Genomic DNA, 24112 nt, shown 5'->3' on the forward strand with positions numbered 1-24112 from the left:
CTCCCCTAGTCCTTCTTTTCATTAAACTAGACATACCCAGTTCCTGCGACCATTCTTCATATGTTTTAGTCTCCAGTCCCCTAATCATCTTTGTTGCTCTTCTCTGCACTCTTTCTAGAGTCTCCACATCTTTTCTACATCGTGGCGGCCAAAACTGAATGCAGTATTCCAAGTGTGGCCTTACCAAGGCATTATAAAGTGGTATTAACACTTCACGTGATCTTGATTCTATCCCTCTGTTTATGCAGCCTAGAACTGTGTTGGCTTTTTTGGCAGCTGCTGCACACTTCTGGCTCATATTTAAATGGTTGTCCACTAGGACTCCAAGATCCCTCTCACAGTTACTACTACTGAGCAAGGTATCACCTATACTGTACCTGTGCATTTCATTTTTGTTGCCTAAATGTAGAACCTTACTCTTTTCACCATTGAATTTCATTTTATTAGGTAGTACCCAATGTTCAAGTTTGTCAAGATCCTTCTGTATCTTAAGCCTGTCTTCTGGAGTGTTGGCTATTCCTGCCAGCTTGGTGTCATCTGCAAATTTGATGAGTTCCCCATTTATTCCCTCATCCAAATCATTGATGAAGATGTTGAAGAGTACTGGCCCTAAAACAGAGCCTTGGGTTACTCCACTGCATACTTCCCTCCATGTAGATGCAGTTCCATTGAGGACTACATGTTGAGTGCGGTTGGTCAGCCAGTTATGAATCCATCTGGTGGTGATGCTGTCTAACCCACATTCTTCTACTTTCTCTAGTAGTAGGTTATGGTCTACCTTATCAAATGCCTTACTGAAGTCCAAGTAAACTATATCAACGGTATTCCTCTGATCCACTAATTGTCACTTTGTCAAAAAATTCAATAAGATTAGTCTGGCATGATCTGTTTTTGGCAAACCCATGTTGGCTTTTGGTTATTACTTTGTTTACTTCTAGGTGTTCGCTAATTCGTTGCTTGATTATCTTTTCCAGAATCTTTCCTGGTATTGAGGTCAGGCTGATAGGTCGGCAGTTTCCTGGATCTATTTTTTTCCCTTTTTTGAAGATGGGAACAGCTCTTTTCCAGTCCTCTGGCAATTCCCCAGTGCACCAGGATCTCTGAAAGATCTATTTACCAGGACTTATCATCTAAATAGCAATAGCACTTATATACCACTTCACAGTGCTTTACAGTCCTCTCTAAGCGGTTTACAGAGTCAGCGTATTGCCCCCTGTATTCATCTCAGAAACACAGGATTCTAGGCACTGCTCTCTCTCATGCTTAATATTCTTTTTCTTGTGCATAAGCTTTCTTCAACATGTGATTGACTTTGTGATTTTATGAATATTTCTTGGCTATGTCACTTAGTCGTTCTGTATATCTTGCTTTTCATACTGTTCATACATTGGCTTCTTAGGGGTGACAGACAGAGATTTATCTCCAACACCTAATAATATACGCCATAGCTTTTTCTGTTTGCTCACTCCAAATTCCAGTTGCCCCCTTTTTCAGTAAATGTATTCATATTAAATTGGCAGAAAAAAATGTTTTCATTGAAAGAGATAAAAAGAGAGGGAGGAGTAAAGACAAAATCATCCTGTGAAGTACAACATTTTATAAACATAAGATAAAAACTAAGCCAATGCATCTGAGAAAAGTTTTTCATTTTGGGGGGCTTTATATATTGAATTCCATTGCCAAAGCAATGCAACTTTGAACAGTCATTAAATGAATTTAATGACTACTAAATAAAGTTAAGAACTACCTGTATTAATTTTTGGAAGTGGAAATCGTAGAATCAATACTACTGAAGCTCTGAAGTCACAGCTAAGTTGCCTTGCTGAGTCCTGATTCTATAATATTTAGGTGACTTGATGTTCCTCTCTTCTCCTTTGCAGGCTTTCATTGATATCTAGTGCAAAGTCTGTGTCATTCCTTCCAATGTCATCATTGCCTCTTTTCTTCTTTCTCGTTTATTTTTTTTTAGATGTCCATGTCAAGTTTCTTCTTAAAAGCTGTCCTTTGCATGAATCCATTTAGCTTGCTTCAATAAAACAAGATGGAAGCTATTATTGCTGAATTAGAAAGGCCAGTCATCAGAACCAGTATTAAGGAATGATGGGATTTTCCATTTCTGTTGGATATTAAGCCTACTTTTAAAAGTTGCACCTAGTACTTGCAACTATTTATGAGAATAAGCAGTCATTTGAGTTTCAGTCCAAATCAAACCTATCCATTGCTTGGAAGTGTTAACCCATTCCTCTGCAATATATTATCTACTCAAAATCTTCCCCTTTTTCCCAGCTATTATTTACCTCTGATTTGTTTTTTCCCCAGTAATATCTTTGGGAACAAATTCCAGTTGTAAAGGATTTATGGTAGGATACTGGGCCGGAAGGAAAGGGTTATCCCTTCTGCATATATTGCCATTGCGAACCTGGTTTGGTGTCTATGCAATCCCTTTAAAAAGCAAACATATATATGTCGGTAAAATGAGGAGCCAGATTGTTGGGGCAATATGCTGTTTGTTGGGGGCAGTATCCTGATTCTGTAAAACCACTTAGAAAGGACTGTAAAGCACTGTGAAGCAGTATATACTGTAAGTCTAAGTGCTATTGCTATTGCTATATAGCACGTGGTCTAACCCTCAGGGTTTTTTTTTTTTTTTACTTTGAACTGATATAAAATACGATATTCTAGTGGAGTACCACTGTGCCAATGGTTTAGTTCTTTTGTCTGTAGAACACCTTTCTGCTGTTCTTAAATGACCCTCTCTTTTTTTTTCACTCTTCTCCATGAGTCCGAAAAAGTGTGCAACTGCTTTAAAGAATCATATCTTTGAAATTTATGCAATTCAAGTAGAGTCCTGGAAAGAGGGACTGCTTTAAACAATAGCAATGATGCACTGTGCTTAGGGGCATGCAATGCAAGGTCCAAATAGTTTTAGAGTTCACAGCTATAATATTGCTTATAAATGCTCTCCATTTACAATTTCAGTTTTTCCCCTTCTTGCTTCTACTTCTTTTTTATTCTCTCCATTCATCTTACAATCAAAACTCTACCAGTGGAGGGTGTTTTTTTTTTTAAATAAAGCATGTGAAAACTGCCAAGATTCTGTTTTTGTTGGCTGCCGTACACCCTATATTGTAATAGGCTAGAATGTTCTGCCAGTTTTTAAAAGCTCTGAATAAAGCTACATGTTTTCCTTATCTAATTAAAGGAGGATATGGAAAGTTCATTTTATTTAATTGCTATAATACATATTGATTTTTCTCTTCAAAATCTGAAGCCTAAAACCATGTTTGCCCAGCATTTAAGATATGTGAATAAATCAGCTTCTTCACCTGAATCTTCCTCTGGACATGAGTTAGACTTCTTGATATGCAGAAGTGGCAAACAGCGAGTTACTGTATTTCTCACTCTATGAGTGAGAAACCAGATCAGAGCATACCTGGCCATTATAAGCGCAAAGGACAGATGGAAACAAAGAGAGTATCAAGTAGTCCATTAAGTAGTATGAGCTAAAAAAACTAAACATTGGCATTTTTAGAATTTTGGCTTTATAACTAATTATTAACTGCGCTTGCTGAAATTCTGTTGGCACTGGCTTTCAGCTTTCTTCAACACATTCTATTTATTCTGAGTTCTTGGATCTTCTTTTAAGCCTATTCATTCCTGCCTTGAGCTGAATCATGATGCTTGCTGGAAATGATTATACTGGAAATTATTAGACATAATTTCCTTCTCACCCATTTCTCATATCTCTACTGCTGTTTAACTTCCATATTCATCGGTAGGTGCAAATTATTTCATTTCTTTCTCTTTAATTTCCATTCCATTTTACCAACATAATATCATCGACCAAAAGATATCTTTGATCAAAATTGCATGAAGAATGATAGAGATACAATATTGTTCAACATAGCATGGACCTTCTGAGCCAATGGTAGGAATTGGGAGGGAATTGTGTTACAGTGCTTCATTTACTTCTTCATCAGGTGGTTCTAGTTAGTGTTGAGGGGAGAGATGAGACCAATAGGCCATCATTGATGGGGTGACTCAAGGTTCAACACACACTCTTCTCCTGATTAACATTTACAAGACTCCACTAGGTGAAGTCCTCTGTCAGTTCACGGCTTGGTATCATCAGTATATTGATGATATCCAGTTTAACAAGTGCAAGTGAAGCTATTTAGGAACTGACTCAGCATCTGGTGGCTGTTTTGGGTCTGAATGGGGAAGAATACACTTTAACTCAATCCAGACCAAAGTGGTTATGGTTGTTTGGTCTCCTAGTGTTGTGGCCCACCAGCTCCCCTGGCAGTAGACTCAGATGATGAGGAGGTTGGGGAAGAACTTGGGCCAGTTCTGGAGCCTGGGGAAGGCTCTGATGGATGCTCAGCATCAGACACAGTGATAGAGCCAGGGCTGTCTGGCATTTTGCAGCCACTGGAGATGCAGCTGCCTTTGGAGTCAGAGATGAGTGAGGAGGAGGAACAGCTGGGGCCTGTTCCAGATGTGTGTGTGCACAGAGCAGATAGGAGAGGTGAACAACGAGGGGCAAGGAATCAACTTGGGAAGCAAAACAAATGTTGATGCTGAATGGCCTCTCCCTAGCTGGGGAATAAATAGGAGGAAAGGCGAGTGATGGTCATAGCAGACAACCATTCACATTTCTGGAGATTTTGCTCATTGTGTTTCGTGCGACAAAGACTGCCTTGCCAGAACTGAGATTTGTTTATTAGAACTGACTTAACTTGCAGCCTTTTGTCTGGGAGCTCATGGTCTTGCAATTGTCGTAACAAGCTGATAAAGCCTATTTCTTCAGTTAACTCCTTACAGAACTCTTGCCTGGACTTTGTGGGTGAATGCAGTTAATTCACAGGGTGTAAATAAAGAGGGGGGTTTCTTTGTGAGGAGTCTATTTCTTGCTTCTGCGAAGGCTAGGTCAGAACACCCAGTTCATGACATTTCCATCATTTGTCTTGAATGGGATTACATTTGCCCCTTCGAGAGATACGCACAATTTTGGAAGTCCTCCTCCTCCTCCTCAAAGAGCATGTGGCAGCTGTGACCAGCGATCTTTGTACAGGTACATCTTCGGTGCCAGTTGTGCCTCTTTCTTGATCAGGAGGCTCTTCAGATGGTCATCCACACCCTGGTCAACTCTCATCTGGACCGTTTCAATGAACTGTACCTGGGGCTTGAAGACCATCCAGGCACTAAAAATTGTTCAAAATGACTTGAGCTTTAATGGAGATCATCCTTGTCATGCCCATGTGTCAGCACTGCTATGGAGGCAGCATTGGCTACAATTGGCTTCCAGTGCAGTTCCAAGGTGCTGCTCATTATCATTTGTTATCAATTAAAACTCATGAGGGCATGGAGCCTGACTATCACCATTCTCCCATTGTTTCAGTCTTCCCAGGACATTTGGGCAGAGTGGGTATGCTCGAGATCCCATCAATTAAACATTGTACCTGGGAGGCCAAGGAAGCATATCTTCTCTGTCTCTGCCCCTGCTCTCTGGAACAGCATCCCTCCCCCCAAAGATATGGAGGGCGCCCATTCTCATGGGGTTCTAAAAAGCCCTTAAAACATTTCTTTAATCCAAAGCCAGAGGTTAATAGGGGTATGTGTGTTTTTATAGTAGCTGTTGTAGTACAGGATGTCTTGTTTTGCTTATGTTTTTTATTGTCGCAACTTTGTATTAGATTTTGTAAACCACTCAAGGTTTACAAGGTCTATTACAGGGGAGTGTTATAACAAACAAATTAAATAATAAATTAAAAATCATTAGTAGTAATAATGGTTATTATTTTAATTTGGAAATGCAATAAATCTGTAGAGATTCTCAGTCATCCAGGTCATGGTTGTCCCAAAGATGCTTTTTCAAGAGGTAACTGGACTTACTTGATTTTTCTTTCGAAATGTTTCACTTCTCATCCAAGAAGCTTCTTCAATTCTGACAGGATAGTGGGGATCCTTCCATTCTCCATTATCCTGTCAGAGCTGAAGAAGCTTCTTGGATGAGAAGAAAAACATCTTCAGAAGGAAAAATAATAAAGCCCAGTTGCCTCCTGAAAAAGCACCTTTGGAAATTCAATGGATAAACTTCAAAGCAAAATAAAATTTGCTGAAAGTAAGAAGTTATTTTATAGATAAATTCATATTTGCGGTACAGAGAGTTCCTGGAAAGGTATCTATACTTCTAAACGCAACAGGAAAAAAATAAAACCCAAAAATGTTGACATAATTACTACAAGGATTCTTTGCTGAGCAGGAATATTAACTTTACTCTTTTACTTTATATCCTAGTAATATTATCATGTAATCTCTGTGCAGCTGTTCCCATTTTTTTTTTTTTTTTGCCAATCTGTCTGAGGATCGTTATCCCCAAGCTCATTATTCTTTGTACACATACACAGGCCGGTGATAACAGTTGTCCGATCTGGAAATGCTAATCAAAATAAGTCTTGCTATTAAGTTACATTATTGTGATTATTGCAAAATTAGAAACTATATACTTTGCAAAGTTCAGGCATTCATGTCAAGCATCTTTCCCTTGTAATGTGATTTCTTTTTTTCTTCTTTCTTTTCGTTAAATAACTGGGCGATAGCTTCTCTCTGTTCTTTCTTAGATCCAAGTTGGGAAATTCAATCAAACAATTGCTATGTTACATCTTGGAGGAAGTGAAACAGCTATCACAGTTTCAATAGTCATCTGTAGCATCTTACTCCTGTTCTCTATTGTAGGTAAGAAACCATACTGACTCCAAGTATGTTAAGCATGCATTTTCAACACACTGAAATTGTTAATATCTATAAAATAATCTGCTTACCTTAGTAGGAGATTGGGTGGGCAACTTTTATGTGATGACCGCATTTTCAGTAATTATTTTGGGATTTAAGGATTTTAAAAAGATGTTGGAGGTAAAGCAGCAAGGCAGGAACATGATGACATTGTACATGTGAGCAGAATTCAACTTTGTGGGTTTCTCCATTTCAATATGAAAGTTTTTCCCTTTTTCTAGGCCGATAAGTCCAGACTCTAAACACACCATAACTGTGTCATTTCATCATTTAAACTGGCAGGAAATTAAACTATTGAGGTTTGATAATTATTTGGTGGCTCTGGAACATGCAGAAAATAATCTTGTGAATGGCATGTAGAATATCAGCTGTCTACTGTACAAATTTATTTCAATATAACCTGTCCTGCATCCATATTTATTGTGGAAGTGCACCTTCTTACCTCCCTGAGAAACATGAAAAGTGAATTATATCACTCCACACAGGCCTTTTGGTTTTTTAAAGCTTCTTGGTATTTTCTTTTTGAGTGTATTTTGTAATCCATTTTAACCACTTTCTCAGTCTCCCACTTTATTTTTTTATCCATTCACTCTTCTTTCATATACTTTATTTCCCAATACAGTCTTCATTTTCTTTCTATCACCAGACTATCTTAACATTCATCTCTCGCTGTTTATTCATTCCATATTCATTCAACACCCATTCATTCTTGACTCTTCTCATTTCACCACACCTGTTGCCTTATTCTGGTTATAATTCAACTTTTATGTTCCTCCTGACATATCCAATTCTAATTTCCATATAACAAAGTGAATAGAGCCACAATCTGATACACAACCATTTTTACTTCTTCCAGTAAATATTCGTTTCTCAAAGATATCATATATTATCTATCCCTTTTCTACTATAATTTATACATCTTAATATTTTTTCAACCATTTCCCCATCTTTAGGAAACATTATGCCTAGGTACACAAATTCATTTAGTTTGATATATGCATTATTTCTATCATCTATCACTTGCATTATTTCTGTCATCTACAATCTACGCATTCAACAACCAAACTTTAACTCTATAATTGCAGAAAAAGTCATTATCAATCAAGTTCCTTTGCTTTATCATATGCTTTCTCTAGATCAGTGATGGCGAACCTTTTTTGGCTCGCGTGCCATAAGTGGGGGGAACGCAGGGGGATTGAGTGCGGGCGTGCCGCACCCATAATGCAACGCGCAACCCCCCCAGTGCGCATGCGCGCACAACGCGCAACCCCCACATTTGTACATGCTTTTTTTTCGCCCTCCCCAGGCTCCAGGGGCTTTATAGGAGCCTGGGGAGGGTGAAAAGAGCCTCCCCCGACCCCCCGGAGGCTTCAGGGACCGTCCCTGAAGCCTTCGGAGCACTTAAAACCATCCTCCGAGCAAACTGGAACTGACTTCCGGGTTGCTCAGAGGGTAGTTTTAAGCGCTCCGAAGGCATCAGGGAAGGGACGGTCCCTGAAGCCTTCGGAACGCTTAAAACTACCCTCCGAGCAAACCCGGGGGGGTGGGCGAGGCTCTTTTCGCCCTCCCCAGGCTCCTATAAAGCCTCTGGAGCCTGGGGAAGGCAAAAAATAGCTTTTAAAAAGGTGAACTCAGCTGGCCAGCACGTGCATGCACGCTGGCCAGCTGACAGGGCAGCGCCTCGCGTGCTCTGACAAATGGCTCCGCGTGCCACTTGTGGCACGCGTGCCATAGGTTCGCCATCACGGCTCTAGATCAACAAACATACAATAAACTATCAAGCATACATTTCTGCTAAAGAGCAAAAATCTAGTTTGCACACTTCCCAAATTTTGGTTATCTGAATGTCTTCATCAGGATTCTATTATATGCCTTCTTAGGCAAGTTTAATAATCAATTGTCCTGTAACATTTGAATTTATACCTGCAGCATTATTTTTGAAAAACATTCCCATAGCATATATGATTTCATTTTCATCAATTTTTTTGAACTTTAGTGTTTCATTAATTCCACTCATTAACATATCATTATCATTCAGATAAAATGTCTAAAATGTTCCTTGGCTCACTAACGTTTAATTCTCACTTTTAATTCTTAATAACATCCATTCTGCTGGAGGCTCCTTGTTTAGCCTTTTCATCCCTTTGCAAAACAAATTGTATTCATGTCAGAATCATTTAATTTTCTCTTTTTCTATAACCTTATCATTCCTTACACTTTTTAACATTCTTTTTGTCAACCTGGCCATTATATAAAGTTTTTCTACCATGCTCGTTTTTGCAGCATTGTTCCTGTATATACATTATTTATATGTATTTATTCTTCTCCACAGCTACTTATGTTATCATTTGACCAGACATCCTTTTCCAAACTTTCTTTTATGCAGTTCTAGACTTTTCAGTGCATTCCATAACAGAGAATTTTTCATTCATCCAAGCAATATCCACATCATCTTTCCTTGGGTTCACTTTTTGTTCATTCTTTTAGGAGATTAATCAATTTTATAATCCTTTCCCTTTTTCAAGCAGGATATGTATTTTCCCTCAATAATTTCATTCTTGTTTTTAATTTTCTTTTTTCTCATTATTTTTCTTCCTATGAACTACCTTAACACTTCCAAATTGGCCTTTCCTTCAATCAGAACTTCCATCTCATTAACATCTTAACACTCACTAAAACCAAATCAATCATGCTTTTAGATATATTCCCATTAATTCTTTGCCATTTATAAGTTATGGAAAAACAGAGATCTTTTTATGCTCTGAATCATTTAAGCACAATCAAAACATAACTAAATTAATATTAATATTTATTCCTTTAATATTTTTCATTGTTTTTAATTATTGTAAACTGCCTAGAATCGCCTCCAGAATGCGATGGACAGCATATAATTTGAATGAATGAATGAATGGCAAACAAACAAACAATCTCTGTTTTCCCCTAAATTATCTTTGGTTCTTCCAACACTGCCACTCAATGGAGCATAACATACACCTATCATCAATCTAGAGATGCCTACTTTTAAGGTGCAAGCATCTCCTAAATCATATCAATTTATACTTTTTGTCATAAATTTTATCCCTTTTATTCATATTTAAAATTGCCTTTGTATAATGTGCTTCATGGTTTCTACTCGTTTAAGTCCACTTCATGAGATCATTTCTCCTTTATTCAGATCGGCTATATTTTCCCCTTTTCTTCTACTTTAAGAGTGACATCTGCTTTTCTTCCATATCATTTGTTAATTTATGCTTTTTAATCATTTTTTTAAAAAATGTATTCATTTGGTGACTGTGAATCAGTGTTGACTACTAGTGACTGTACAGACAGGTCCCTGTCTGACAGTTTTCTTGGCAATTGATGTTGTTTGCCCTGGTCTCTTTCTGAGGCTGAGAGAGTGTGACTAGCACTCAAAGTTACCCAGACTCTTAAGGGAAACCAGCAGAAAAGATTGCAAATGTCAATCGTGTGATCCTGGGGCAGTTGGCAATCGGTCACAAGTACAAACAGGTTGCTAAGCATCCAGATCACAATCACATGACTTGACAAGTGGGTTGGGACAGCCAGAGCTCCAAGGACTGATTGTAGTCACCGTTTGTTCAGCATAACTTTTATATATCTTTTCATAACGATTGCTGACCAAATGGCCATAGGTCGAGAACTGCCTGTATACTGTTTCCTGTATCCAACTGACTTGGAAGTATATACTATATATTGCAAGGTTGTAAGAGAAAGCTTTTATTTCTTGGTACAAAGCTACCATCAGATATATTACATTACACAGATTTAAATCTATTAAACGGATCAGTTTTCAGTCATTCCTTATATAAAATCCACACATACACTTAATATGATAGCTATTGTACAATTATGATTTCTAGTGGTTTTAATTTAATTATATACAATTAATATTATTATCTCTGTTTATTCAGTTTATAACTTGCTTTTCTGCCCCACGAACCAAAGCTATTCATAAAACTTATAGAAATTTGTTAAGCAAATATAAATACAATTTATTTTTTATTGTATTTTTACTAAATAATAATCCGCTAATTAAAATTATGTTTAACTTTCTCATTTCATTGTTTTTAGTCATTCATTCTGGGCATAAATTTGTCTTGCATAGTGCTGTTAAATTCTGCCAAGTTTTGCTGCAGGCTACATATTAATGAGCCTGATTATAATGTTAATATTTTTTCTATGCCAAAATAGTTAATATTGTGCCAGAATTAATACAAAGATAGGTTCTGAGAGGTTTTATCAGATGTTCACAGTCATTAGATCAATTTACATGTAACATAAAGAGTATAAGCAGTAGATTCATGTAATCTTCTTTTCCTCTCTCCGTTCTGATTGCAAGGAGGTGATAGTAAATATTAGTTTCCACTGTCATACACTTCCACTGTCATACACTTTTTTTTTAATGTTTGAATGAGAAATCGTCTTTAACATTCACTAGGAAATTTCAAGTGCATTAGTAAGATTGAAAAATATCTCAGAAGAAAGCACTGTTTCTATAATGATGTACGTAAACAACATGTGTGTAAACATATAGTAACCAGGAGTCCAACTTGACTCAAGGAAGCATATATTTAATCTTATATTTTCTTTATATTACAATACAATACAATTGCAGAGTTGGAAGGGACCTTGGAGGTCTTCTAGTCCAACCCCCTGCCTAGGCAGGAAACCCTATACTGTTTCAGACAAATGGCTATCCAACATCTTCTTAAATGGCTATCCAACTTCTTCTTAAAGACTTCCAGTGTTTTCCAAAATTAAGGATATTTTCTTATCTTTAATTCTTGTTTGCAAGTAGTGCTTGTTTCAGTATACCAGACCTAACTATTTGCCTTGGTTCGGAAAGACCATTCATAATTAGTTGAAAATGGTAGCAGAAGTTTCCACTCTCATTCTAAGAGAAGAAAGGAAGAAGTAGCATTTAAATTTATGCTGGTAGTGCTAGGCTAGGGAGCCTCTGTATGGTTTCAGATGGTATTGAAATACAACTGATAGGATCCTTCACAAAGGTCCTTAATAGACCAGTTGTAGATTTTGTTTCAGGATGATAAAGTAGATAAGTTGCCTACTTTTGTGCTAAAGTATAGTTTGGGATGCGGTGGCTCAGTGGTTAAGATGCTGAGCTTGTCGATCAGAAAAGTCGGCGGTTCGAATCCCTAGTGCAGCGTAACAGAGAGCACTCCTGTTACTTGTCCCAGCTTCTGCCAACCTAGCAGTTTGAAAGCACGTAAAAATGCAAGTAGAAAAATAGGAACCACCTTTGGAGAGAAGGTAACAGCGTTCTGTGTGCCTTTGGCATTTAGTCATGCCAGCCACATGCCCACGGAGACATCTTCGGACAACGCTTGCTCTTCAACTTTGAAACGAAGATGAGCACTGCCCCCTAGAGTTGGGAACGACTAGCACATATGTGTGAGGGGAACCTTTACCTTTACCTTATAGTTTGGCATTATGTTTTTTTAGCACAGTACGCCATTCTGTCTTTGACTGTTTAGAGATTTAATAAACTAAATGCTAATACATTTAAAAAATGCAGCAATTTGGATTGCACACAATAAGATACCTCTTAATTGATGCAAGATTTTCTGTTGTTTTGAGATTCATTTCAAATACATAGTACATTGTTTAAAGTCCCTTCAAGCTTGGTGGAAAGTTCTTGGGAAAAACACCTATTTCATTTATAGCTCTCAGGTTTTGAACTGCTTCCCAGAACTTATCTTAGTTCCTTATTATCTGATTTGTTAGTGAATAACAGAGAGAGAACTTTTCAATCCCGGTGACCAGTTTGGAATGCTCTTGCAAGAGATACTCAGTTGGGATTCAATGAGAGGTTATCTACTATTAAGCAAACACCTTCTTCTTTTTCAAGTCTTTTTAGGCTTTTTTTTTTTTGTAAAAAATTACTTTCATTCATTTTATTAAAGCTGTAGCTTTTGATTTTATTTTAATATTTTCTTTTATGGCATTTGGAGATCTAAATAATAACAAAATAATAAATAAATGACACATTTAATATTTGCAGATGCATGGATTATCCATGTACTTCATAATTCAGTGGTTTATTATGTAAATTAAATGGGTTAAATTTAATGGGTGATACACCCAACATTGTTGTCATTCAGTCTTTTCTGAAACTTTTTGATCCATTAGACATAGTTTCTCCAGGATGGCCTATCAGTAATTGCTTGCTATAAGCTATTGCTTGTGTCATCAGTGATAGTATCTAGCCACCTGCTCTTCTGAAAGCCTTGTTTTTCAATTGTCTTTAATTTCTCCAATTAAAAAGAATGTATTATTTATTATTCCTGCTTTCACACTAAAGTATATGTCCAAAATGTTTAAAATCTAGTTTCACTACTAGTGCTTCCAGGGAAGAGTTTAGCTTTATTTCAGCTAATATTTTTACAAATATTCAGCTAATATTTAATACATTTAATACATATTGCCATCTAAATGCAGGTATATTCCTCTGGTGTTTGGTATTTTCTAAAATATCACAACTGGTGTCTTCTACAGGAGGAACAATTGAATTTCCTAATCCTCTGGAAACATCTTTTGATACACAACTCAATGGACTAAATCTCGACCCCAGCTCTGATCATTGTTTATCTTTTCAATTGATTGGAAAGCTATTATAGCAGCAGTTATTATAATTTCTGGAATAGTAGATTATATTATGCCTACTTTTTCGTGACAAATAATCATAAATCCAGTACTAGTTTAATACAAAATATTCAGTCGTTATTTTGGTTTTGGGGTCACTTTTTCCCATTTTGTATTCCAGCACTATTTGTGTTTTGCACCAAAAGCCGACGGGCAGAGCGTTACTGGCAAAAAACTCTGCTGCAGATGGAAGAGATGGAGTCCCAGATTCGGGAAGAAATCCGTAAAGGTAAGTGTCTGTACGTGGGCAGAATGGAAGAGTCCATTGTCATCAAAGAACTTTATCTTCTGGAACACTCAAAAGAAAACTTATGTATATGATAATTTAGGTCTGGGTTATGACCTTTAAAGCCCTTAATAGTGTAGGTCATCCTACTAGGACAACCCCATTCTATTCGGGCCAGCAGGGAAGGCCTACTTTGGATCCCATCAGTCAAAGAACTCCAACTATCAGGATCCAGAAGAACTGCCTTCTCTCCTGCTGCACCCGCCCTTTGGAACATCTTACCTCTAAGGTAAGATCTGCCTGCACCCTCCTATCCTTCCGCGAGAGCCTGAAGACTTGGGTCTACCTTTTGGCTGGGATTAAATGGGGGAGTTCCACACTGGAGATGGTTGGTGGTTTGATGGCAAACTACACCTCTCCTCCCCCCCTTGCTCTCTGCCCTCCATCCATCTTTTTGGTTATCACTTTGATGTATTCTCGTTATGTTCTGAAAAGCTGACAACCCAGGTTTTGAGACCCGAGTACTGTGCTCCCACTACTTACCCCACCTCCTAGCCAATTAGCAATTCAAAAGCATGCAAATGCGAGTAGAGGAATCACTTAAGTGGGAAGGTAACATCATAGCATGTACCTCGGCGTACAGTCATGATGATCACATAGCCAATGGAAATGTCTTCAGACAATGCTGGTTCCCTCAGCTAAGAAACAGAGATGAGTTTCCCCCCCACACCCTTAGAGTCAGACACAACTGGAAAATGGAAATTTTTTCCTTTTAGAGTAATCCCATAGTGGGATAGAAAACAAATAAATTTAACAAATAAATAAATTGCAGAAAGTTAGCTGATCTAAAACAGACACCTATGACATTTAGTCTTCTGACCGAAATCAGATGTTTGGAAAACTGTAAATTGCAGTTTTCCTTGGAAAGTGTGAAACTGAATTATTTTGAGAGAAGATAAACTGAAACTGTATATCCTCAAAATTTCTATTCAGCTGGCTATATTTGTGAACTTGAGTTTGGCTATTTTGAATGGATAAGGCACAGCCTAAATTGAAAAATTTGTTCATTGGCATTATAAATTGATCAACAATCAAAAGAATATTTATCTTTATCTTTATTGGGTATTTTCCAGAACAATCATAGTAAAGCCAATGCTGGCTATCTTTTGTATGACTTAAACTTTAGTTACTGATTGTGGAAAATTTATCCACTGATAAAAAGAGTTAAACTAGCATTGCATATTATTGGCTGCAGAAAACCATTAAAAAAAGTCTTAGCCCATTAATCTGCCTAGTATAAAGGGATTTTGTTTGTGAGATAATTAATATGAAAAATTTGCTACAGATTTGGTAGAATAATACACTGTTGGTTTATTCAGAACAAGTTATACATTGAAATGAAAATGGCTTATTCTCTTCATTATGGTTTCCTTCAATCAGGTTTTGCTGAACTTCAGACAGATATGACAGATCTTACCAAGGAGTTAAATCGCAGCCAAGGAATTCCATTTCTTGAATATAAATACTTTGTGACTCGCACTTTCTTTCCCAAAGTAAGACAAAGTAGCATACTACTATTATTTATGTATAGGTCTTATATGCCACTTTATTTAGCTCATTCTGAGTAGCGTACAGCTTGCAAATCCTTATTTTCAAATTATAAACAAGTTTTAAAATTCTAACCATACATTATAAATTGCCATTTTTGATGATTTTTAGCTCTATGTATTTATGCATATATGTTTCGGTTTTTGTCAAGCTGTCAGTCATTAGGGGTGTGAATGCTATAAATATGTATCATTCTGATACACAGCACACACAAAAGTATATTAATTTTTCACAAAGCAGACTTTTTACCACTTTTAGCTTTAGAAAATTAGTAAAATGTATGACAAGTATCTGATGAACACTTCTTTATAAATGGAAATCTGTGAGAAACTGTAGGCTTATATCTTTTGGTGGGACTTCTCTATTCCCCCTTTAAAGACCAGTTGTTTCCCCACACATTTTTGGCAACTTTAATTTTAGAAGCAGAATAAATGAAAGCAAATAAAATATAAGCAACTACATTATATCCAAAGCACGGGTGGGTTCCTGCCAGTTCTAACCTCTTCTATAGAAGAGGTTCCACAAATCTACCATGCCGTTTAGAACCGGTTCCAGCTCCCCCCCCGCCCGTCTGCAGCACGCTTGCCCCGCCCCGCCGGTCACTGATTGGCTGGCTCACCAATCGCCCCCCCCACCTCTAAGAGTCCTATCTAAACCTTAAAGTCTTAAAGCTGTCAAGTTTGAACATTCCTGGAGGGTTTTTTCTAAAGGGTTAAGGGTACAAGGGTCTTGTAACTTGACAGCTTTAAGACTTCCATACTTCAATGCCAGAGTTCCTGAGCCAACATGATTGAAGGAGGAATTCTGGGAGTTGAAGTCCACAAGTCTTAAAACTGTAAGGTTTGAACACCCCTGGGGGGGGTTTTTCTAAAGGGTAAGGGGTGCAAAAGTCTTGTAACGTGACAGCTTTAAGACTTGCGTGCTTCAAATGCCAGAGTTTCTGAGCCAACATTTTGGTTGCTAAGCGAGAGCGTTGTTAAGTGAGTTTCACCACATTTTACAAGTTGGCCATGCCCACCCAGTCACATGACTGCCAAGCCACTCCCACTCAGTCACATGGCTGGCAAGCCACTCCCACAAAGCAGGCCACACCTACAGAAGAGGTTCTAAAAAAAATTGTAACCCACCACTGATCCAAAGGTATTCTGAATGCAAACTCAAAAGTATTTTTCCCTCCAGGTGACTCAAATGTTAGGCAATTCTACAAGTGTAGGGGAATAAATCAGTTCTATTCTTTTACTCTTTTTTAATGTACAATAGTGCAGATATCCCATAGCCACTGTTTGTAGATTCTCTCTTTGCTGGGGAAACCTGAATGTTGGACCATTGAGTTCATGATCTCTGTATTGTGAGAACTTTGTTTTTTCAAAACATGGTTTGTCAAAAGTTGTTCTGTTTGTTCATTCAGAAATCTGCAGCCAGGGGTTTAAAGGTTCCATAAGGCATATAAAGTTATTTATAAACTGATATAAATAGCCCTGGTGGTAGTTATAATTCAGTATTGCAGGCTAACTCTGCATACAGCCTGGAGTTTGATCCTGACTAGCACAAGTTGATTCAGCCTTCCATCCTTCAGAGGTCGGTAAAATTAAGTGCTTTGCTATTGCTATTTTTTTTAGTGGTCTCATGTCATGATATCTCCTTATAGCTGTCAAACAGTAATGCTTTATTAATGTACAATTTAGCAAAGACATGAAGAATTAAACTATGCCTCTTTTTTTGCTACATTCAAAATTCTTGCTTCCTCTGTTTATTTTTTCTAGTGTTCTTCTCTCTATGAGGAGCGCTACATACTGCCTTCCCAGCACCTCAATTCCCAGATGGGGTCTCAAATCCAAGAAACTCACCCACTATTGTTGGGGGAATGGAAAGTATGTAGTTCTTTGATCAATCCAGCCTAACTATTATACTGTACTATATTATATAATACTACATCAGTTCACCATTTTATTATGAGTGCTTAAGAATATGATATATTTAGGATAGCGGAAAAGAAAAAGTAGAGTAGCTAGTAAAGTTTCTTCTTAAGGAAATAGAAAAAACTGATGAAATCTTTTTATGACTTATACAGAATTTGAACATATTAAATGTTATGAAAATGCATGCTCTAGTGTAACTATAACTACCGTATATTCAGTGTTTGACATATTCCTGAAGAGATTAGTTAATATCACTGATGTATTTCCATTCTTTACATCTGCATTACTTGTCCATAATGTCTAAAATAATTCATTTTAGCTCAAGAATTCAGTCTGATATAAGCCCACATGATTACTACTTCCATTACTCTAAAAATAGTGCTTAGTGATTCAAGTTTTTTTTTAAAAAAAGTATGTGAGTGCAATGCAGAGAATTCTATTGCTGCTTTCTTTTCTTTAAGGTAAAGTCAGAAATAGTCTACTTTTTGTACAAATCGTAATGAAATCCCTATTAAATTTACCGTTAAAAGGTTCTGACTCAATTGGAAGAGCTTTGACATGATAGAGTTCAAACATCTAGTTTAAAAATCAGATAATATAGGGATCTGATTAATTAAGTTCATAATATGAAAATTCAATATTAATTTCCTTTGTTTGCATACTAGGGTGGTATGTCTTAATATTAGTTTCAGTGTGGTTATTGGCAGGTTTATTTTGTACTTATGTGATAAAAGAAAAATATGAAGCATTCAGTTCTCATACAGATTGCTGATTTTTCCTTAGATTCCTGAAAACTGTAGACCAAATATGGAAGAAGGAATTGCATTGTTCTCCACCTTACTTAACAACAAGCACTTTCTCATTGTGTTTGTCCATGCTCTTGAGCAGCAAAAGGATTTTGCTGTACGAGACAGGTATGACTTTGAAATCTTAAACTAATGTGACATAGCACAGACTTAATTCAAGGTGGCTACAGCTGTTATTCTGAAAAATTAGATGAGTCTACCCTGTTTTTTTCTCATTGAAAATACTTTCTGAATAATAGAATGTTTTTTTCTATGTTTTCTGTACTGTTTTTTGAACCTATTATTTGTGCTTATAGAAAAATGGTTTATTTAATTATTAATAAACTGGAATATAGTCCTAAATTATGAACCTTAGATAACAAAAGTCTTTGTAACTATACAGATAATCCTCAACGTATAACCAGTTGATTAGTGATTGTCCTGAGTTACAAAAGCCTCCAAAAGAGTCATTTACAGCCTATAAAATCCTTCTAGCCATCATAAAACCTCTCTCTCTCTCTCTCTCTCTCTCTCTCTCTCTCACACACACACACACACACACACACACACACACACACACAAACACACACACACACACACACACACATGTTGCATGACTGCATTTCAGGTGTTTGGCAAAAGATTTATATTTCAATTCGTTGCAGTGTCCCACAATCGTGACTACAATTTGCAGTCCTTTTTTGGGGGGGGGGGGGGTGATTTATGGCAAAAAAGATCCATTTGGGAATCAAACTTAGGACTGTGTGATTCACTTAACAATCATCGTAAAAATCTTTGTAAAATTGGGATGTAATTTTGAATTCCATTTTAAAGTCCATTTTGGTAATCTGCAGAGAAATTTGTTCAACTTCAGTAAGAACTGAAGTAAAGCGTTAAAAAGCTCAAGCACTTCACAGACCAAATGTTTCATTTAAAGTAGCCATTTTTTTCTATAGTAATTGACCTTCAAAATCCTGTTTTGAGTTTGAAATGTAAACAAGACAGATTTTTTTTTCCTACCCAAGAGCATCTTTCTAATTAACTTCAAATCTTTCCTTAAATCTAATCACAAAGCCATAGCATTTAAAAACTTTCCAAAAGCAATTCTAAAATCATATTTTTTTCTGTAGATTACAGAAAATTGCAAAGGCAAAAAAAAAAAAGGACTTACAAAGCCAGACGCATGTAGTTTTCTTCCTTTTTAAACGAATTGAAGAGAACCTCAACCAGGTTTGTGACAGATTTGTGGTTCCAAAGGATTTCAGTCTTAAAGAATCAAAAAGTGATTGAAAATATTAAGTTTGGTTGAACCCTGAGGCCATAAAAGGCTGATTTACAGCTTGATGGAACCCACAACTCCCAGGTGATCACAAGAGGCTGCATAAATATCTATTTCTATCAGTTACTCACAAAAATCAGCAGCCCAGGGTATTTGTGGGCAATCTCTAGTTCTCTTGTTATTCCACAGAGAACTTTGGCAGTCTATATCCCACATCAACCTTTTGGCCTTTTTACCCTAATGCCCCTGCAATCTGTGAAATGGGAAAAAGTGTGAGTGTTAGTTTGCCTTGCCTTGCTAACTTTTAAACACACCTTTGGGGAGCAGCCTTAATGGCAACAAGTTGAGCATAGATGGCTTGCCAACTTTTGTGAGATGAACCATTCAATACCCATCGCATCACAGATGCTCAGATTTTGAACCACATGGAAAATTGATAGTACAGAAAATTTCTCATAGATGCTCAAATTTAGAAATGGCTGAATGACAGATGGTGTGGTTATATTACCTTATACTAAAAAAATAGAAAGAAAATTGAAAGGAGCTAAGTAGAAGGACCATTCCCTGAACCATTTCCATTTTTATTCTTAATGTAGATCTGAACAAGTAGCCAGGACTCTCAAGGGCTGTATCTGCAATGAAATATATCTTTCTTTAGAAATCAAATGCTCCTGCTGTTCTTGTCTTGCTTTAAAAACATTGCCGTGCTGTAGCTCAACTTGCAGGTGTTAACCTTCTCTATTATTATCCCTTTTTTTGTAACGATTGGCATCCATTTCTGTCAAAGGGTGGCATAATACAATGTGATTATGCACAGCTGTGATACATATGGCTTGAAACATCAACACTTTTGAGGAGCTTTGTGAAAGCAATTTGGAAGGTTACCATGGTTTTAATTTCTGTTCATGTTGATTGATGAATCACATGTGGTATTATCAGTCTCCGTTATTATTCATTAACTCTTTCTTCAGATGCAATTTGGCCTCCTTGCTTACTGTTGCATTGCATGGGAAACTGGAGTATTACACCAGCATCATGAAGGACCTCTTGGTAGATCTCATTGATGCTTCCGCTTCTAAAAACCCCAAGCTTATGCTGAGAAGGACAGAATCTGTGGTTGAGAAGATGCTGACCAACTGGATGTCTATCTGCATGTACAGCTTCCTCAGAGTAAGAAACTGGGAAGTGAAAACTTCCCTAATTGTGGCAGGCATCTTTATGGCTGTGTATAAAAAGACTGGACGTTTAAGATCTGGCAATATATAGTTTTCCATGTTATGCACTTAATACTGATTGTCTAATAGAACGTTATCTAATACTCAAGTGTTGTCAACACTGACAAGAAAGAAATATCACTTTCTTTTCTTAAAAAAATAATAATACTGTGTTGACCACCGAAATAAGCACTTATTTTCAGGGAGGTCTTATTATTTTTGAGGTGCAAGAGGCAGCGAGTGTGGTCACCTCATGGTTGCTGCTGCGTTGCAATATTTTCAGGGAAGGCTTATTTTGGGGGATGGCTTCTTTTGGGGGGAGGGCTCATTTTAGCACATGCACGTAAAAGCCCAATTAGGCTTATTATCCAGGGAGGTCTTATTTTTGGGAAAACAGGGTAGGTCCTGGAGAAATTTTAACCCTGAAGTGATTAATTTAAATTTAGGACAGGTACCATTCCATCATCTTATTATGATACTTCAAATCACAAGAAAAGATAGTGTACTAAATTAGTCTGATATGTCAACTTGTGTCTTGATTCTATTGGAGGATTTATCAATATCATTTGGAAGTTTTGCATAGCATTTTAGTTGTTTTCCATTCAGGTGTTGTTGTATTCATACAGTTTTCTACTACTCCACAACAACAAAAAATAAGTTAGATATGTCATTATTACTCAACCTTCCCAGCAACATCTTTGGACATGGAAGACTTGGGGTTTGTGAGCTGCCTGGACCACCCAGAAAACTGAGGAACTATTAAATTGCTAAAAGTCCAAAGAAAAACTAATACATAAGCAGCTGTGGCAATTTAAAAATACAATGTATTTGAGCATTTGAGTAAAGATTTCAACAAGCAATAACTGTTTCAACACTGCAGGGGAATTCATATATTGCAATACATGGAATATCACTTTTATCATTGTAATGTGATTAAAACAGTAATGTGCATACCAAGGAAAGGCCTTTCCGTAGGGCAACTTAATTCTAATAGTTAGCAGATCTTTAAGCTGCAAAGATTAGCTTTTCTACACCAAAACAAGGTTTCTAATTGATGATGCTAGGAATTTCTATATTCAGTTCTTTATTGTTCAGATTTTGTTTCAGAATCACTCCATTTTTTGTAAAAAAAAATAATTTAATTAAGACTAGTCACATTGGCCACATTTCTCTTCAAGAAGTTTTGTCTGCTTTTTAGAAAACTACTAACTGGTGTTTCCATAACCAGGCTAACCTAATAAATCCAAGTGTAAACTGCAATCATTTATGCAAATCTCAGTAATGGGTTCAATTTACAAATATTGCCTATATAATCTCAGCAAATACCAGCTTTCAAGAAATGCTGAAGTTTTAGTGTTCTTTGAAGGATTAAGTTCAGAGACTTTTTCAGAGGTAACTTAAGTTTTAAACATGCTCACCCTAATTGTCCACTGTCTTCATACACTAAGGATTCCTCAGCTATTTCTCTAATCCCTATAAAATTATTTCGGGAATCCTTCATTTGGTAAATACTCTACAAATGCGTTTACAAGTTTTTCCCACTAAATTATGCCAGACATATTTTGATTTCCTGGGGAAAATTCATTAATAAGAAACAGCCTGAATTTTTTTTAAAAAATCTGAATAATATGTACTCAGTTATCCTTTCATATTTACATTTCTCTGAATTTTATTATGCAGTACTAATCAAGTCAAAAATGCATAACAGTGTGAGAATATTAAGAAATGTTTACACGGGTTCGAGGATGGGTGAAAATTGTTGCCAGAAATGAGAAATAATTTTTATTTGCATAAATATATGTACAAATTTTTCACTTGTACATTTTTTGGGCTGATTTCATCTTTTTCCATCACTTGTATTTTTATCACTTTCTGCATTATCCTTCCTTCCAAAGAGGTGTGTGTGTGTTTGTGTGTTTGTGCGCGTGCGCGTGCGCGCACATGGAAAGAAAATACAACATATTGTACCTTTTTAAAAAAGATTGTTAAAAGTAAATCATTCATCTATGCCAATGCTTAATTCACTCAAATAAGTGTTTCCGGGACTGTCATTTTAATGTGCACAATGTTGACTCCTTCCTTTCTTTCGTTTAAACATTTATATTATCTTTACCGAAGATTGTGGCATAATTACAAAACAGCAACACTATAAATACATTTATCTAGAATTCCCCCATTAAAGAAAACATTTATACTATTTAATTATAGACAGAGAGGGCCTAAACCTAAAATTTAAATCAAGTTATTCCTGTATTAATTTATTTAGTAAATTTATAGAACCCCCCCCCCATCTTAATATACATAAGTCACAATGAAAACAACAAAAAACAAAAACAATAAAAATAATACAAAGTAGCAGCCAGAGAGGACTTATAATCACTGAAAGAAGTGGCTGCCCATGTTTTCAGGGACCCCGAGATCAATGTTTTTAGTGCAAAAGGCCATTGTATGCTTGATATTAGCCATTCAATAAACTGGGAATGGGGGAAAGTAAGAAACAAGTTGGGTTTAAAAAAGATTCTGGTGCTAAAATCTCCTGATCTTGCATAAAGTCATTGTAAGAAAGCAGAAACCTCTCTTGAGAGAAAAGAACTCTGTTGGAATCTGATACCACCAAAGCTGACTGCCTAATATGTCCTGAAGGGGGATATAAAGCAACAGTATATAATTTTCTGGAAGGAAATCAAGTTTTATCCTATGGGATTTGAGTAGGATATCTTATAAAAGAAATTAATATCTGCAGCTTTCAGGCCTCTTTTTCTTTCAATTCTTTAATTCCAGTACAAGTGAAGAAAGAATTGTGCCTTGACTAGCATTTTTAATACCATAGATCTTATTTTATAATCATATGAAGGCAGGAGAGTTGTTTGAAGGAAGTATTTGAAGCACATAGGAATGATAAAAGATTAAAAAGGTTGTAGTAGGAAACTGAAATACAGTTTAAAATCCTAACCATTAATCTAAAACATGAACTATCTTTGTGCATCCTGCCTCCCTTCTTTTAAATCTGAGATTGTCCCAGCTATAAGAAAGGGGGGGAAACAAATTTTATACACAGACATTGATTCTTTGTGGAAGGTGTGATAATAGAGTAATTTTTTTGGTATTTTACAGGGCAATATGATTGGCTGAATCTGAAATAGCCTGCCAGCAAACTAGACAGTTTGAAAGAGCATTGATTTTGATAAGCACAAGACAATGCTATCTTTCTGTCTGGTGTTCTTGTTGTGTTAAAGCTCAGTGTACATATGTACTTCAATTGGCAACCATTTGCAGTTACAACAGTCAGTGGTGAAAAAATATTTTTACGACACACTTCCCACACCCCTTAAGCATATAGATTGAATAATTGAGGTGAGAGTATGTATCAGAGAGTGCTGATCTAACTTCATCTTGTAATATTAGAGGGTTTTGTAAGTATCGAATATTTCCTAAAATATCTTGGGTGTTGACATCTGTACTGTATAGAATTTCATATACTCTTCCATCTTTTTTGAATCAGATGTTATCTGTCCAGTAACATCATGTAGCACGCTAACTTGAGATTGGAAAATCCATCTGAGTTCAGAAATCTTTTGGAAGACTTTCTAGATAGTTCTGTG

At 36.6% G+C, this 24112-nt stretch overlaps 1 protein-coding gene across 1 annotated transcript in view; it reads left to right on the plus strand.

Annotated features, from left to right (window-relative positions):
• Positions 1-24112, plus strand: part of PLXND1 (plexin D1) — a 164974-nt gene that overhangs the window by 99921 nt on the left and 40941 nt on the right. The window contains exons 20-25 of the mRNA XM_081939433.1: positions 6624-6738; positions 13601-13708; positions 15146-15258; positions 17077-17184; positions 18016-18146; positions 20268-20466. Of these exons, the coding sequence (XP_081795559.1) occupies positions 6624-6738; positions 13601-13708; positions 15146-15258; positions 17077-17184; positions 18016-18146; positions 20268-20466 (774 nt within the window). The remainder of the gene's footprint in view (positions 1-6623; positions 6739-13600; positions 13709-15145; positions 15259-17076; positions 17185-18015; positions 18147-20267; positions 20467-24112) is intronic.

This window comes from Natrix helvetica (assembly GCF_964273705.1).
Source record: "Natrix helvetica genome assembly, chromosome: 1".
In the NCBI taxonomy this organism is placed as follows: domain Eukaryota; kingdom Metazoa; phylum Chordata; class Lepidosauria; order Squamata; family Natricidae; genus Natrix; species Natrix helvetica.